Genomic DNA, 13236 nt, shown 5'->3' on the forward strand with positions numbered 1-13236 from the left:
CACAAACTAGAGAGAACCAACTCTGCAGAATTGTCATTATTACCATCAGTATTATTATTATTATGTTCACAAATATACTGTCGCACCCCTCTTCATGTGACTGATAATTGTAGTCCATGTTTCAGTAATGAGAAAATATTAGGTCTTAAAATACAAGAATACACAGTTGCTGTTTTTGCAGTAGCCTCTTATTTAACAGTGCTTTAAAATAGCCCCACTGGAGTGACACGTTTTACTCGATCTGCAGTGATAGTTTTGTAGAGATGTCTTACAGCAAACTAAACCAGAAATGGTAAAACATTTCATTCTGGTCTGTGCAGTCTTCCCTTGTACAAACTTTTACAACTACACAGGAAGTCACTTTTTACAGCAAGGTTCAGCTAAATGAAGCAAATGGACCCAACTCTCTGAGGAGTGCTTCATCTAGAGTAAAATCACCACCGAGGGGAAACGCCAAAGCTCAGTCTATCCATTCAGTCTTTTTTCCATGTTGCGGAAACTTTTCCAGATAACTGGGGTGTTGTTAGGTTGACTTGCAATAAATAACTCCCAATTTGAGCACTATCTCAGCTCAACTAGATAATCTTGTGACACACGTTAGTATTTCGGTTGGAAGCGTCCCTCCCATCCTCCTATGTCCCACAGTCTCACATGACAGGTCATCCCTGTTTAGACGAGGTGCCACATTCCCCAGGATTCCTCCTTTCTCGCGCTCGCCTGTGCCTCCCTTACAGCTTCTATTGTGCTCTCCTTTCCTGTCACGCTAAGGCAAACACACTCGTGGATGTCAAACATAACTTTGTGGGCAAACTGTGAAAGCTCAACCGTTCACGTAAGTGATGGAATCCCCTGGAAAATGCTGGCTGCTGGTCCGTTTGTTTCTGTAGCATGAAACTTCTCTCTCTGACTCTGTCCTTGTCTGAATGTCTCTCTTAATACCACACCATCTCTGTGTCCCCACCCTCCGTCTGTGTATATACAGGCTAGTGGCCAAGCCCTGTGCCCACATACTTCAGATTGAGGCAGGAGTGCCTCGGCGAGCTCAGCCCAACGCTGTCCTGGAGAGGCTCTATCAGTCCAAAATGGTACATAAGGCCTGTGTTTGTTCTGCACTCCATTACATGTTCCTGCACACACTGCAGCACTGTGATTGCATCGGGGCACGCCACCACAGCCGTAATTATAACTTTAGTAAATACCTCGTGCGTGTGACAAGCCTACCTATTGGTATGTGGTTCTACAAGCAGGCACTTTGGAAAAGTCACGTTATAACTGTCCTGTATTGTTCTCCATAGTGCCCAGACACGAGGCAACTAGAGGGACTCTCCAAGCAGCTGGACTGGGATGTGCGCAAAATCCAGAGATGGTTTCGCATCCGTCGGAACCAAGACAGGCCCAGTATGCAGCAAAAGTTCTGTGAGAGCATGTAGGTCACTAGAGATGCTCCTGCTACACTGCTGTGTAGTGCACACCTAATAAAAATCTGCTGCACTGCAGGAAATGTCAGATTTCATTTATGCTGATTTACAAGTAGAACCATATTGAAATACTATCGAGTTAATTGCCATGAAATTTTGTACAGACATCCCAAATTTTTACTGATATTGTCAACATCTACTAGATCACAACTGGGTGACTGGTCCTAATGGCATTATTGATACCTTGATTTTAGTTTCAGTGCCACTCTGATGTTGATGTTTGTGCTTTTAAATCAAATGTTTCAACATGTTTAGAATTAGAATACATTTGCAGTAAAGTTAAAGTAAAGATAGTGCTGGTGTCAAAATTTAGACTAACACAAACTCCAACATTGAACTTGGTTGAAGGACTTTTGTTTATTTATTTCATATGCTTAATTAAAAGAGAACTTTTCAACCGTCTGTGCTGATTGGTCATAATGCATGATGAATCAGATAATTTTGGGGCGGGGCTTTGCTCAAAGCCACAGTGATGACTACAGATGATGAATCAGCACCACAGTAGTACATTTTAGAATATACTTACTTTATTGAGAATCTTTTTTTTTTTTTTTAAATGAACAAGAATACAATTAAATAAGTCGAAAGCAGTACTGACGGGTTGAGTAAAGTGTAAACCATTTTTATAGAATAGTTAAAACTAAATGCCTAAAACTGTGGAAAAAAGGTAACGGATAAGAAAAATTAAAACCATGTAAAAGATGAAGCATAGAAGAAAGTGAATAAAAGTGCAGACAGATTTAATAAAAGTACAGGCTGTTTAGACCAGACTTCATTAAAATACACCTGATTAATTAAAGCAGTGGATTAAAGAACTATGTTTACTTTACTTTTAAAAATGTCTAGAGTTGGGGCAGAGCTCAGTCCCAAGAGGAACTGGTTCCAGCAGCAGCAGCAGCATAATAATGACTAAACACCATTTTACTGTATCTGGTCTGAAATGACCAGTCCTTACAGATCTGAGAGACCTTCCATGCTCGCACTTAGAAAACCTATCTCTGATGTATTTTAGGCCAAGACCATTCAGAGACTTCTAGATAATAAACAGGGCGTTAAATCCAGTTCGACATTAAGCCAGTGCACAGATCTAAGAATTTAAGTAATGAGTAATTTCTGTTTGACTTTTCTAAGTAGTGTGACGAGACCAAGTGAGATTATTTTCTGTTCTGTTTTACCAACTCATCCTTTTCTTTCAATTCAGGTGGCGCTTCACCTTTTACCTGGTGACCTTTCTCTATTCCATTTCCCATTTATGGGTGGTAAGTTGATCTAACACACTGAGTAGACAGAAAGACTGAAATTTTTTGATCATATAATTGATTTGTATTGTTTTATCAAAGAAGGTTTGTGCCATGTGAACATATCTAAGCCTACAAACTTTCAGGACTCTAGCTACATTATTTCTCACATTACAGCACTTCAAACATTGATCCACAGACTGGCACGAATAATTTTTAACTCAAAAACTCCGCTGATTTCACACATAGTCAACTCAATCAATAATAACCACTTTAAAAGAATCTAAGAATCGAAGATGGTCAGGTCATTTTGGTGGTGCTAATACTGTTTTCTTGAAATGGTTCGTCATGTTTTACTGTATGTCTTTGTTTACATCTGTTAGTCACCTTGGATGTGGGATACCAGACATTGCTGGTATAACTACCCTTTTCAGGTAAATACTTTTTTTTTTATTACCTGCATAACCATCATATTAAGCAGCTTATATTATGACGTGACTCTGTGAGGTGATCAGTTCAGCATCATATTGTCAGCAGGCCAATGTGGCTACATATTTGTTCAAGGTGTGTTTGTTTTTTTCCCGCTTAAAGTCTCTCAGTCCTGAGCAGTACAACCACTATGTGGCAGAGCTGGCTTTCTACTGGTCTCTGATGTTTTCCCAGTTCATAGACATTAAGCGTAAGGTGAGTCAACAACACTATTGTGCTGCCTGTCAGTCACACCATAGAATACTTAATACTCATTGTATCAGACCAGTATTTCCAGTCTTTCATATTTTCATAGTTTAATGTCCCTGTTTATTAATATCTCTTTTTTCAGCCCAAGTGTCACATTGCTTGCTGTTGCCACTACTTTAGAATTCACTTAAGATTATGTGCCCTGGCAAAACAGATTAGACAATGCAATGCACACAGACTTGCATTATCTGAAAAAGTAACTACAAAGTTGGAAATTGTGTAAGTGATATGCTTGAACACAATTAGATGGAAAATTTGCTTTTTTCAGTCATTTATCAGAAAAAATATCAATAGATGTGATCTTTTTGAGTGGAAAAATACAGGCATCCTTGTCATCAGAAGCTGAAGTTGTAAGTTTTAGCAGAAATAACTTTTTGTCTGTGTTTTGCATAATTTTCCACCAGTTTCTGACATCCATTTGCTGAAATAATTAACCACTCTTCCATGCAAAATTCCTTAAGTTGCAAGAAATTTAAGGGTTTTCTTGCAGGTACTGCCACAACATTTCAATGTGATTCAAATCTAAGCTTTGACAGTCATTTTATATCCCTCCAGGCTTTCTTTTTGACACATTCCTTGGTGATAGAATCATTATCCTGTTGCAAAGGTCCACCTCTGTGTCAGTTTAAACTTTCAGTCGACTTCACATTGTCTACAAGCACTGTTTGATATGAGAGTAATTTAGTCAATGACAAAAAGTCACCCAGTTCCTGAGGCATTAAAACAAAGCATAACATTTCCACCTGCATGCTTCATAGATATGAGGTTCTTCTACTGAAAAGTTCCCGACGATCTACACTAAACATATCTATTGTTACTGTGGCCAAACAGCTCTACCTTTGATTTATTATTCCTTTATATTCATTGACAAGTTGTAGTTTTTGCTCAAGTTCTTTTTGGAGGGCAGAGACTTTTTTCCTGCCATGCATCCCACGCAGGTCAGACAGTTGAAGAGTTACTTGCAGTTCTGTGATTAAATTTTTGAATTCTCGTAGATGTCTTCTTTTTTTCATCAAACACTCTGCTCTAAACTTACTGGGGTGGTCGGTCCTGGACAAACTGGCAGCTATTTAAAATCGAAACCATATGTGGATGATTTTCCTTTCAGGGGATTGATTTATTTAAAATAATTTAGGGATCTTTTTTAAATCCCTTGTCTGACTCAGAAGCATCTACAAGTGTTTATATGAAGATATTAGAGAGATGCTGAGATCTTGGCATGAGGACACGTCACACTTAAATAGCGAAGAGAACACCAGACTAGAGGTTTAAATAAGAGGTTCTATTTTTGACACCTAATCTGGAACCTGAGATTCAGATTTTATAGATTAGAAGGTGACATAAATGCAGGGCTATGCTTACTTTGTCAGTGTGACTGATCTGTTTTTTTTGTTTGTTTGTTTTTTACTTAGATTATGAAAATGATTCATTGTTGTCATTTTTTGGAATATATTACTTTTATTAATAGGCACTGTTTAAAAGAAGGTCAAGTGTTTGCTTGCTTTGTCATGCCTGTTCAGATGCATATAGCTTCACATCCCAGCCTGCCATCCAAGTATTTGCACAATCTCTTTCAGTTGCTGTTGTAACTGACAGTACTGATGAATGAACAGGCCACAAGTGAGGACTCTCATTGTTCACTTAGTTGCAGGTGTTTTCATGTGCTTGTGAATTTACAATGCAAGTAAACTTGAGCGTCCTATTTACCACTTCGCCCTTCTTTCTCTCTGTCATCTCCATTCATTTTGCTGCTGACAGGATTTCATCATCATGCTTGTCCACCACCTGGCCACCATAATCCTCATCACTTTCTCCTATGCCAACAACATGCTTAGAGCCGGCACTTTGGTCATGTGTGTGCACGATGCGTCTGACATCTTCCTCGAGGTAAAGAAATTGGTGATTCCATTTTTTTTTTCTGTGAGTTTCAAGAAGAAAATTTAAAGGGGGGTTCTAGGTTTGTTGAAAGTCTATGTAAACACAGCTGGGAGAAATTATACAGCTGTGCTGTGAGCTACTTGTGTCACAGAAAAGCACATTGCTTGTGGACATTAATTTAACAAGATGTCATTGGTGTAAGTTCCAGCGCTGAGATTTTGGATTTATATTTTATTGCTATTACTCATTAATGTCTTATTTATTCCCCCAGGCAGCCAAGCTGGCCAACTATGCCAAGTACCAAAGGCTATGTGACGGCCTGTTTGTGGTTTTCAGTATAAGCTTTTTCTTCACTCGACTTGTCATCTTTCCTTTCTGGTGAGACAAATGAGAGCCTATTTACATACTGAGTGACACATCGTAAGAATTTGCTAAATGTTTAAACATTATTAGCCGTTTTTACACACAATTAGTTTCACAATGAGTTAAAAGGTGTAATGATAATATACTGATAGCTCCAGTAATCTCTGTATGTGTGTGGTTGTTGAAGGATTGTTTACAGTGTTCTGTTTGAGAGCTGGGAGATTGCTGGACCGTATCAGGCCTGGTGGCTGTTTAACGGCTTGCTGCTGGTCCTGCAGACTCTTCACATCATCTGGTTCTACCTCATCACTCGCATTGCTATCAAGGCCATATTCAAGGGGAAGGTAGGTCTGGTTTTCTGTCGTGTGTAGTACAAGTTTTAGTCAATGCTAGCAGTTTTGCTTTACAGAAAGCTTTGCCTGTTGGGCCACACCTTTGGTAAAGAGTGAAATATCTCTGAGCATGCACGTGCAAAAATGATAAAGGTAAATTGATAACTGGAATGTCGATGATTATATTGAAGCAGGGGTCAGAAGCAACTTTGATTAAGGCAGGCTTTCTTTGTGTAAGCTTACTTGGCAAAATCAAAAACCCCAGTTTAAGATAATGGATATCACAACGGTGTTTGCAGTGGTCTTTGTTAACCCAGGATTTCATCAGACTCTGTGCACGCTACCAAAGAAGGAGGCATTTGTTGCATCATATGACTCTCCTTGGGCCGCCTACTTCAGTAAAGAGGAACAAGTTGTTATGATGGAAAGCAATGGAGAATTGAAAAATGCAGTGCATTAAAATGAGCTGATATTGTAAATGATGGTAGAAAATTGTTAACTGTGTGAGTTAATGTTTATTTTACCACTCAACAAATGCATTTAGGTCTAACACTATGCCATAGTGAAGGATACATGGAAATCACTATAGTTTATGGTAAAATCAAAGTGTAGTTATTGTTATTAGTTGAATAGTCTCTGTTATCAATACTTGTAGAATAATCTGTGTTTTAACTGCAGTACCCACAGTGTAAAACAGACTTAGCAGGACCACGTATATACAAGGCACACAGTTTTTGCTGCAGTAAGCGTACAGCTTTATTCAGTAGCATTATGAACGTACAGATCAACAGGTTTGCAGACATAACGTATTCCCTCAACTGAGGGTCAGAATCGCTGATAGAGAATATGGTCAGGAAAAAAAGAAGATTAAAGAGTAGTGCTTCTTATAGCTGATTTAATTCCCAAACTCTGAACACAACCTCTTCTGAAAATACCAAAAAAACAAGCTTTCAATAAAAACAAAGCTCAACAACTATAATATGGATTGCCATTATTGATGCATAGAGGATGAAGCCTACTGACGTTGTTCATCTCCTTAGTTCTTAAGAGGTGTCACCAGCAGCTGGAAAATTATGGTTAAGTGAAGTTTTCCTTTGAAAGGATCACTGTAAAAGTTTGTATACATATATAGTTTGCTATACTCAGGGTGAACTGTGAAAACCTTTGTGATCCTGTCATCTACTTCATTATCTAGCAAAGTCTCAATTTCTTCATGACTTTCCCTGACCAAATACCTGTAAAATGAATGGCATTCCTATCATCCTCACCTATATATTGTGTTTAATACTAATTAGCAAATGTTGGCACAATAACATGCGACAATGAGATCGTGAACATCACGTGGTTAACATCAGGATGTTAGTGATGTAGTTGTCAACACATTTACAGAGCAGCTAGTGTGAGAGTAGATATTTAGTCTTGTTTTAATAGTAACTGTAAAACTCTTGTGTCATTCTAATGGTACTAAAACTGTCATTGTGATTTGTTTTCTATTACAGGTGTCCAAAGATGACCGCAGTGACATAGAGAGCAGCTCAGATGAGGAGAATCATTCCAATTTCAATAAAAGCACCCTAAAACCAAAGGACTTCAATCACAGCAGTGGCCTTAATGGAGAAACTCATGACCACTGATAACCAAAAGGAGAAACTTTCTTCCAGTGTGGCTTTCATTCTGAAAAGACTTTTTTTTTCAGTAGGCGAGATTTGCGAAGCTGTTTGAGTGGAGAGAGGACTTGGAAACAGGAGAACTCCATGCAGACATTGCAATGTCCTACTGATTGAGTCAGGTTTACAGTGTGACGTTTACTCGTGGTTTGCTTTCAGGAGTAGACAGAGAATGTGTGTGGTCTGTCTGTGCGTCAGTGTGTGTGGGTGTTCTTAAAGTTAGCAACTGAAGCTAATGTATATGCAAGTCAATAGGTTTTCTTATTAAAAACTGGTGGTAAATTTTAATGCCGCACAACAAATCACTGCCTCTACCTGACTTAATATGTTGCCTTTTCTCGTGTAATCTTTTAAGACCAAATATCAAAATATTTAAAATCTAAATGGTTACTCAATAAAATATAATTTCACTGATGAATATGTCGGATCTTTATTATGTAGCAGATGGTGAGCTTGACTGCAGAAGAAATTTCACTGTAGATTGATCAAATTGCTCAACTGGTTCAGTAAACAGTCATCTCTTACTCTCACATAAATCCCCAAAAAAGGAACAGTTTTTATATTCAAGAGACTGGGCCCACTGAAGGTGCTTCGGTACCATTTTGGCTTCAACAACCAAACTATCAAAATGATTCAATTTTTCAGGAAACAGACCAAATAATCAGAAAAATGCATCAATGCAGTATGGGATCCTGCAGCAGTCTGTGAGATGGATGGACTCATGGGCCTTCTTCAGTATCTTATTTTACTGCACTGTTCCATCAGGTCAAAAACGTCTTCAGAGATTTCATTATACTTCAGGCTGAATGAGTGGGAAACAAAAACATAGGTTAGATTGTTATTGAAATTGCTTTGCTGTGCTTAAAAACTTCACTTTAAATACACTTTGTGATTAGGTGAACCATACTTCATCTCTTGCATGTTGTCGCTATCCTGCATGACTTGGACAAGAGCTGGGACCGAAGCATCAGTCAGCATGTTGTTTCTCAGCTCCAGCTCCTTCAGAGTCTTACTGGCTCTTATAGCAGCACACAAGTCTTCAAGGGAGGCGTCCGTCAAATCAGTCATTTCCAGACTGTGATCAAAGACATGCCAACACATATAAATGTGATGCATTGATTTTAAATAATGGTCTAAAGAGAATATTTTTGCAAACTCACTTCAGTTCCTCCAACCGGCAGTTTGGATGTGCAACAGCATCCAAAAGATGTTTAACTCCTTGGTCTCCTACGTCATTCAAACCTACAAGCAAGGATTTAATCCGACAAGTCCCATTCTTCAGCAGGGAGCCCAGTTCCTTGAAGACCGGCAGAGTTAACTCACAGCGTGTCAGACTGTAAGGTGGAGCAGAACACACATCACTGCTGTTATCTGAATGTAGCTAAAGTTTTTAGAAAGATGGTACCTCATCAGTGGAATTACAATACTGTCAGTGCAGGGGCCTACCCGAGGCTTTCTATTGGACAACCCGGTCGACTCAGGGCTTGGCAGAGGAGCAGTGCCCCCTCCTGGCCCAACTCATTCACTGATAGATCCAGCTCTGACAGAGTGCAGTGCTCTGACATTAAAGCCTCCTTCAAATGAGTACAGCAAGCTCCTGTCAGCTCACAATCGTACAGCCTAAGATAAAAGGTAAACAAAAAGAAGAAGACTAGGATGTGTCCTGATTTTTGTTTAGTGATGCTCACATTGAGCCTCACTGGCAAATGGATCACAACTTTCAGGATCTTGAAGCTGACTTACTTGAAGCTCTGCAGTTTACAAAGCGAATGTTGCAAGGATTTGCACAAAGCCTCCACACTGTTGTCACCAATCTGGTTTTGCATCAGGTCCACTTTTCTCAACTGCGATTGACCAGAACACAGGGCTGCTGACAAGAACTCCATGGATGGTGCAGTCAACTCACAGTGTTGTAACCTTATAATAAACAAGATCTGATTATTTTTCAAATCAAAACAAAATGCAAGAGCTTTAATAAGAAACTGCACTATTTGGATACATACTGGAGCTCCTGTAGTTTGCAGTGAGGACTATGCAATGCTTTGCACAGTGTTTCAAAACCCTGATTCCTGATCTCATTATGCCCCAAGTCTATGAAGCACAGCTGAGACGTGCCTGAGGTCAGCACAGAGCCCAGGTCTTCACAGCTTGCCTCTTTCAGGCTGCAGACTGAAAGACTAAAATCAAGAGCAAAATATCAACCAAATCCAGATTATAGTTTTTCTTTCCATTGAGAAATGTCTGCTTAAAAAAAGAGTTATTCTTACTGTAATGTGTGCAGTTTGCTGTGTCTGAGTCCAGCACAGAGAAGTTTAAAATTTTCATCACCAAGGTAGGAGTAAGAGAGATCCAGCTCTCTGGTGACTCCTTTGCTGAGAGCTGAAGCCAAATGACGGACAGCCCCAGTACTCAGGGAGCTTTGTGACAACCTGGAGGGCACAACATAGCAATGTTACATATTGATGGCACAATATAATGGCATACTGAACCCATGAAGATGATGATATGATTTTTTTAACATGCGTTCTCTAAACATGACTTACGTTATCAGGTGTGAAAGACTCATTGCTGGAGCTAGGGCTGCTGCCTTCTCCTCTGTCAAATTCTTTGTACTGTACAAATTCAATTTCTGCATTTCGCCAATGGACATGACCACATAATTCAGAGCTACACAGTCCTGGAGGCTCATCTTGCTGTAGCTGATGCCTGCTCCTGTTGAGGGGGTGATGATCTCTCTTACCAAACTCTCATTTTGAGTTTGATGAAGCAGATGGAAGCATCTGTAGTGCTCCTCTTCACTGTATCCCTTCAATGCCGCCTCTGAGCTGCTTTTAAACCAGCTTTTGAAATTCTGGATCTGGTCAGAGTTTAACTCTCCCAACAGCTTCTCCAGTGGTTTGCGCTGAATTGGCTCTGAGAGCCCTGACAAGAAGAAATCTATGAGGTTTGCACCGTCTTTGTGCCTTTCTAGCATCTTCTCAACACCCTCATATGTGGACCTGTCCAAAAAGACAGACACAGCCAAGACAAACTCCTGCATCAGTTGTGAGTGGAAGGAGAAGACACATTTATCTGACTCCAGCTCACCATCTACTCGCAAGAAAGCATCAACTGAGGTAAAGAACTGCTGAAAACCAAAGGAATCCATTTGCTCTTTGCTGCAGCTTGAGTGTTGCTCAAGGCAGCAATGAGAAGCCATCCTGCCGAGGGCCAACACCAGCTCTCTGCTACAGGCCTCGTTCAGCGACAACCTGCGAAGCAAGTCCACCAGGATATGTACAAACAGCTGAGTTAAAGTTTCAGGAAGTTTTGCTCCGGAATCAATCAGAGACTTGTAAATGGAACAAACAGTCCAACAAAATCTTGGAGCAGCACAAAAATCGTAAAAGCCGAGAGTCCTTTCCATGTGTGTTAGTGCTTTGCTGGCCGCAGCATGGTCAGTAAAGAAGCTGTTAAAGTAAGCTTCTCTTTGTGGCTTCAGAAACCCCAACACCTCAACCTGGGTACTACTCAGAAACTTCAGGCGTTCTGTCGGCCTGGTTGCCACCACAAAGGCAGCCCCTTTCAGCAGTGAACCGTGAAGCAGACTGGCCACCAAACAGGACACTGAGACTGCCTGTTTCGGGTCGGAGCAGAGGGTATGAACGGAGGGGTCCAGGCTGTGTTTGTATTCATTCAGGTCATCAAAAACCAACAACACATTCTCAGGTTTCTGGAGAACCAAGGGCACAGACTCAGGAGGGACATGATGTTGTTGGATTAAAGCCTCCAAAGAAAGCGCACCTTCAAGAGAATTTAAGTCCCTGAACTGGAAATGGAAAACATAAGAAAAGTTTTGGAGCTGTTCCCCGTTTGCCCAGTCCACAATAAGCTTTGTCAAAGCAGTTGTTTTACCGGAACCCTCTGGACCTACGAGAGTCACTGCTTTGATCTCACCAGACAGAGCTGTGCAGACGGCACGCTCAAGGGGAAGCGAGTTTTCATGTGTCCCCTGGTCTTCACTGGCCAGTGGGTGTATGTATTTATTGTTGGTTATCACACTAGCAGGCAGCTGTCCACCAAGAACACTCTCCACGCCCCTCGACTTCAAGATGTGAGTCAGCACCGTGGCTTTGTCCATTGTGTTAACAGCTAAGGATACACAAAATATAACACACAGTTAAAAGAATTTACTTGCAGAGCAGACAACAGCTCATGCATGTCTGCAAGTCCAATAAACTCTACTTTTCAACTTTAAAGACTGTTAACCGATGTCTCTGCACAGTACTGTACAACGCACACTGTAATTTTCAAAACATCCAAGTGGAAAGTATGATTACCTTCAAGGCAGTGTTGATGGAAAACAAATCAGAGCAAGACAAAGATTGTAAAGGAGTGTCTTACAGTGCAGACGGATCTCCTGGGTTAGTACAAGACGTACACTTACTCTGTATGTGGTGTCAACCTATTAAACCAGCAGGCGCTCAAATCAGGAACCAGGAAAGGCAAGGATGAAACTGTACCCTGAACTTTGTCTTGCAGACAAAAAAGGTGTGCCGCAGAGGATTGTCCCACAGCACTGGCTAACTTTAAATTCTCATAATGTCTGAAAGTAAACATATTAAATTGATGTTTGAGGATATTTCTTATGTGAGATAGTTGCTATAAGGTTAAAAGTTAAAAGACATGATGTTTTAATTGCAACATTCAGAGGATGTTCACAGTCTAATCCGATTATGTTGCATAATAGCAAAAGAGGAACATCCTCAAACCAACATTCAATAAATGTTTTCAAGATGCTATCAAGACTTCAGATGAGCTTGTGTCCTGTAATGTGACATATTAACAAAGGCAGAATATTTTACTGTAATATTCTGAGGGTGTTGTTGAGGCAGCCCCACTTTGGAAGCCCGTTATTTATTACAGTTCAGAAATTCTGCATATTCTGCTCTGAAGGGGAAGTAAACACTTTGGCTTGTTTGTATTTCTTTAGACCAATCACAGTCGTTGTGGGCGGAGCCAAGCGGAGGACGCGGCTTCGGTGTTCCCTCAAAATAGTGACGAGTGGAAACGTTGTGGTGGAACATTTGCACTCAGGGAGACGAGCACTGGAAATAAAATGAATAGTTAAAAGAAATGTAAAGATAGCATGGCTTCCTTACTGCACAATCTAAATACTTAGCAGAGTTTGAATGTCAATGTGGTAATTTGCTTCACCGGAGGTTGTTGTTGTTGTTGTTGTTTGCAGGAGAGAGGGATAAGACCACCTGAAACAAGCGGCCAATTGCGGACTTTTACCTACATCTACTTCCGGTCATTCAGACTACTGGAAAAGATACCTCGTTTCAACATTTTACATGTAAGTATACATACTGCATTGATATTCAATTTTCTTATGTTTTTTTCTTAAGGGAACATCTCATCCCAGTTTACCCTATGACTAATGTCAAACGTTTAGGTAAACCAATGTTTTATATATGTTTTTTTTTTCTCAAAAAATCCAAAAGATGTTTTTTTTTGTTTTATTTTCAAATGCAAAAATTTAACTTCACTGTATGTGCTT

General features: G+C 40.1%; 2 protein-coding genes across 3 annotated transcripts; one reads left to right on the plus strand and one right to left on the minus strand.

Annotated features, from left to right (window-relative positions):
- The first annotated feature begins 263 nt into the window (after window positions 1–263).
- On the plus strand, window positions 264–7661 carry LOC111588345 (ceramide synthase 5-like). The gene is made up of 9 exons (XM_055012696.1): window positions 264–292; window positions 983–1085; window positions 1296–1426; window positions 2680–2737; window positions 3308–3400; window positions 5213–5341; window positions 5604–5710; window positions 5883–6039; window positions 7527–7661. Exons 1-9 carry the CDS (start codon window positions 264–266, stop codon window positions 7659–7661), a joined length of 942 nt encoding a protein of 313 aa, XP_054868671.1.
- On the minus strand, window positions 6747–12224 carry si:ch73-233m11.2 (NACHT, LRR and PYD domains-containing protein 12). 2 transcript variants are annotated; one of them, XM_035943105.2, is made up of 9 exons: window positions 12121–12224; window positions 10238–11825; window positions 9962–10123; window positions 9698–9871; window positions 9438–9611; window positions 9141–9314; window positions 8855–9028; window positions 8602–8769; window positions 6747–8496 (listed from the first exon to the last, which is right to left on the minus strand). In XM_035943105.2, the coding sequence occupies exons 2-9, from the start codon at window positions 11812–11814 to the stop codon at window positions 8427–8429; spliced, it is 2673 nt and encodes an 890-aa protein (XP_035798998.2). In that variant the 5' UTR covers window positions 11815–11825; window positions 12121–12224; the 3' UTR covers window positions 6747–8426. The 2 variants fall into 2 exon arrangements, with proteins under 2 accessions (XP_035798998.2, XP_023154464.2); XM_023298696.3 differs by having other exon boundaries at window positions 6748–8496; window positions 12014–12150.
- Between the last annotated feature and the right edge of the window lie 1012 nt (window positions 12225–13236).

This window comes from Amphiprion ocellaris, chromosome 8, assembly GCF_022539595.1.
Source record: "Amphiprion ocellaris isolate individual 3 ecotype Okinawa chromosome 8, ASM2253959v1, whole genome shotgun sequence".
Classification (NCBI taxonomy): Eukaryota; Metazoa; Chordata; class Actinopteri; family Pomacentridae; genus Amphiprion; species Amphiprion ocellaris.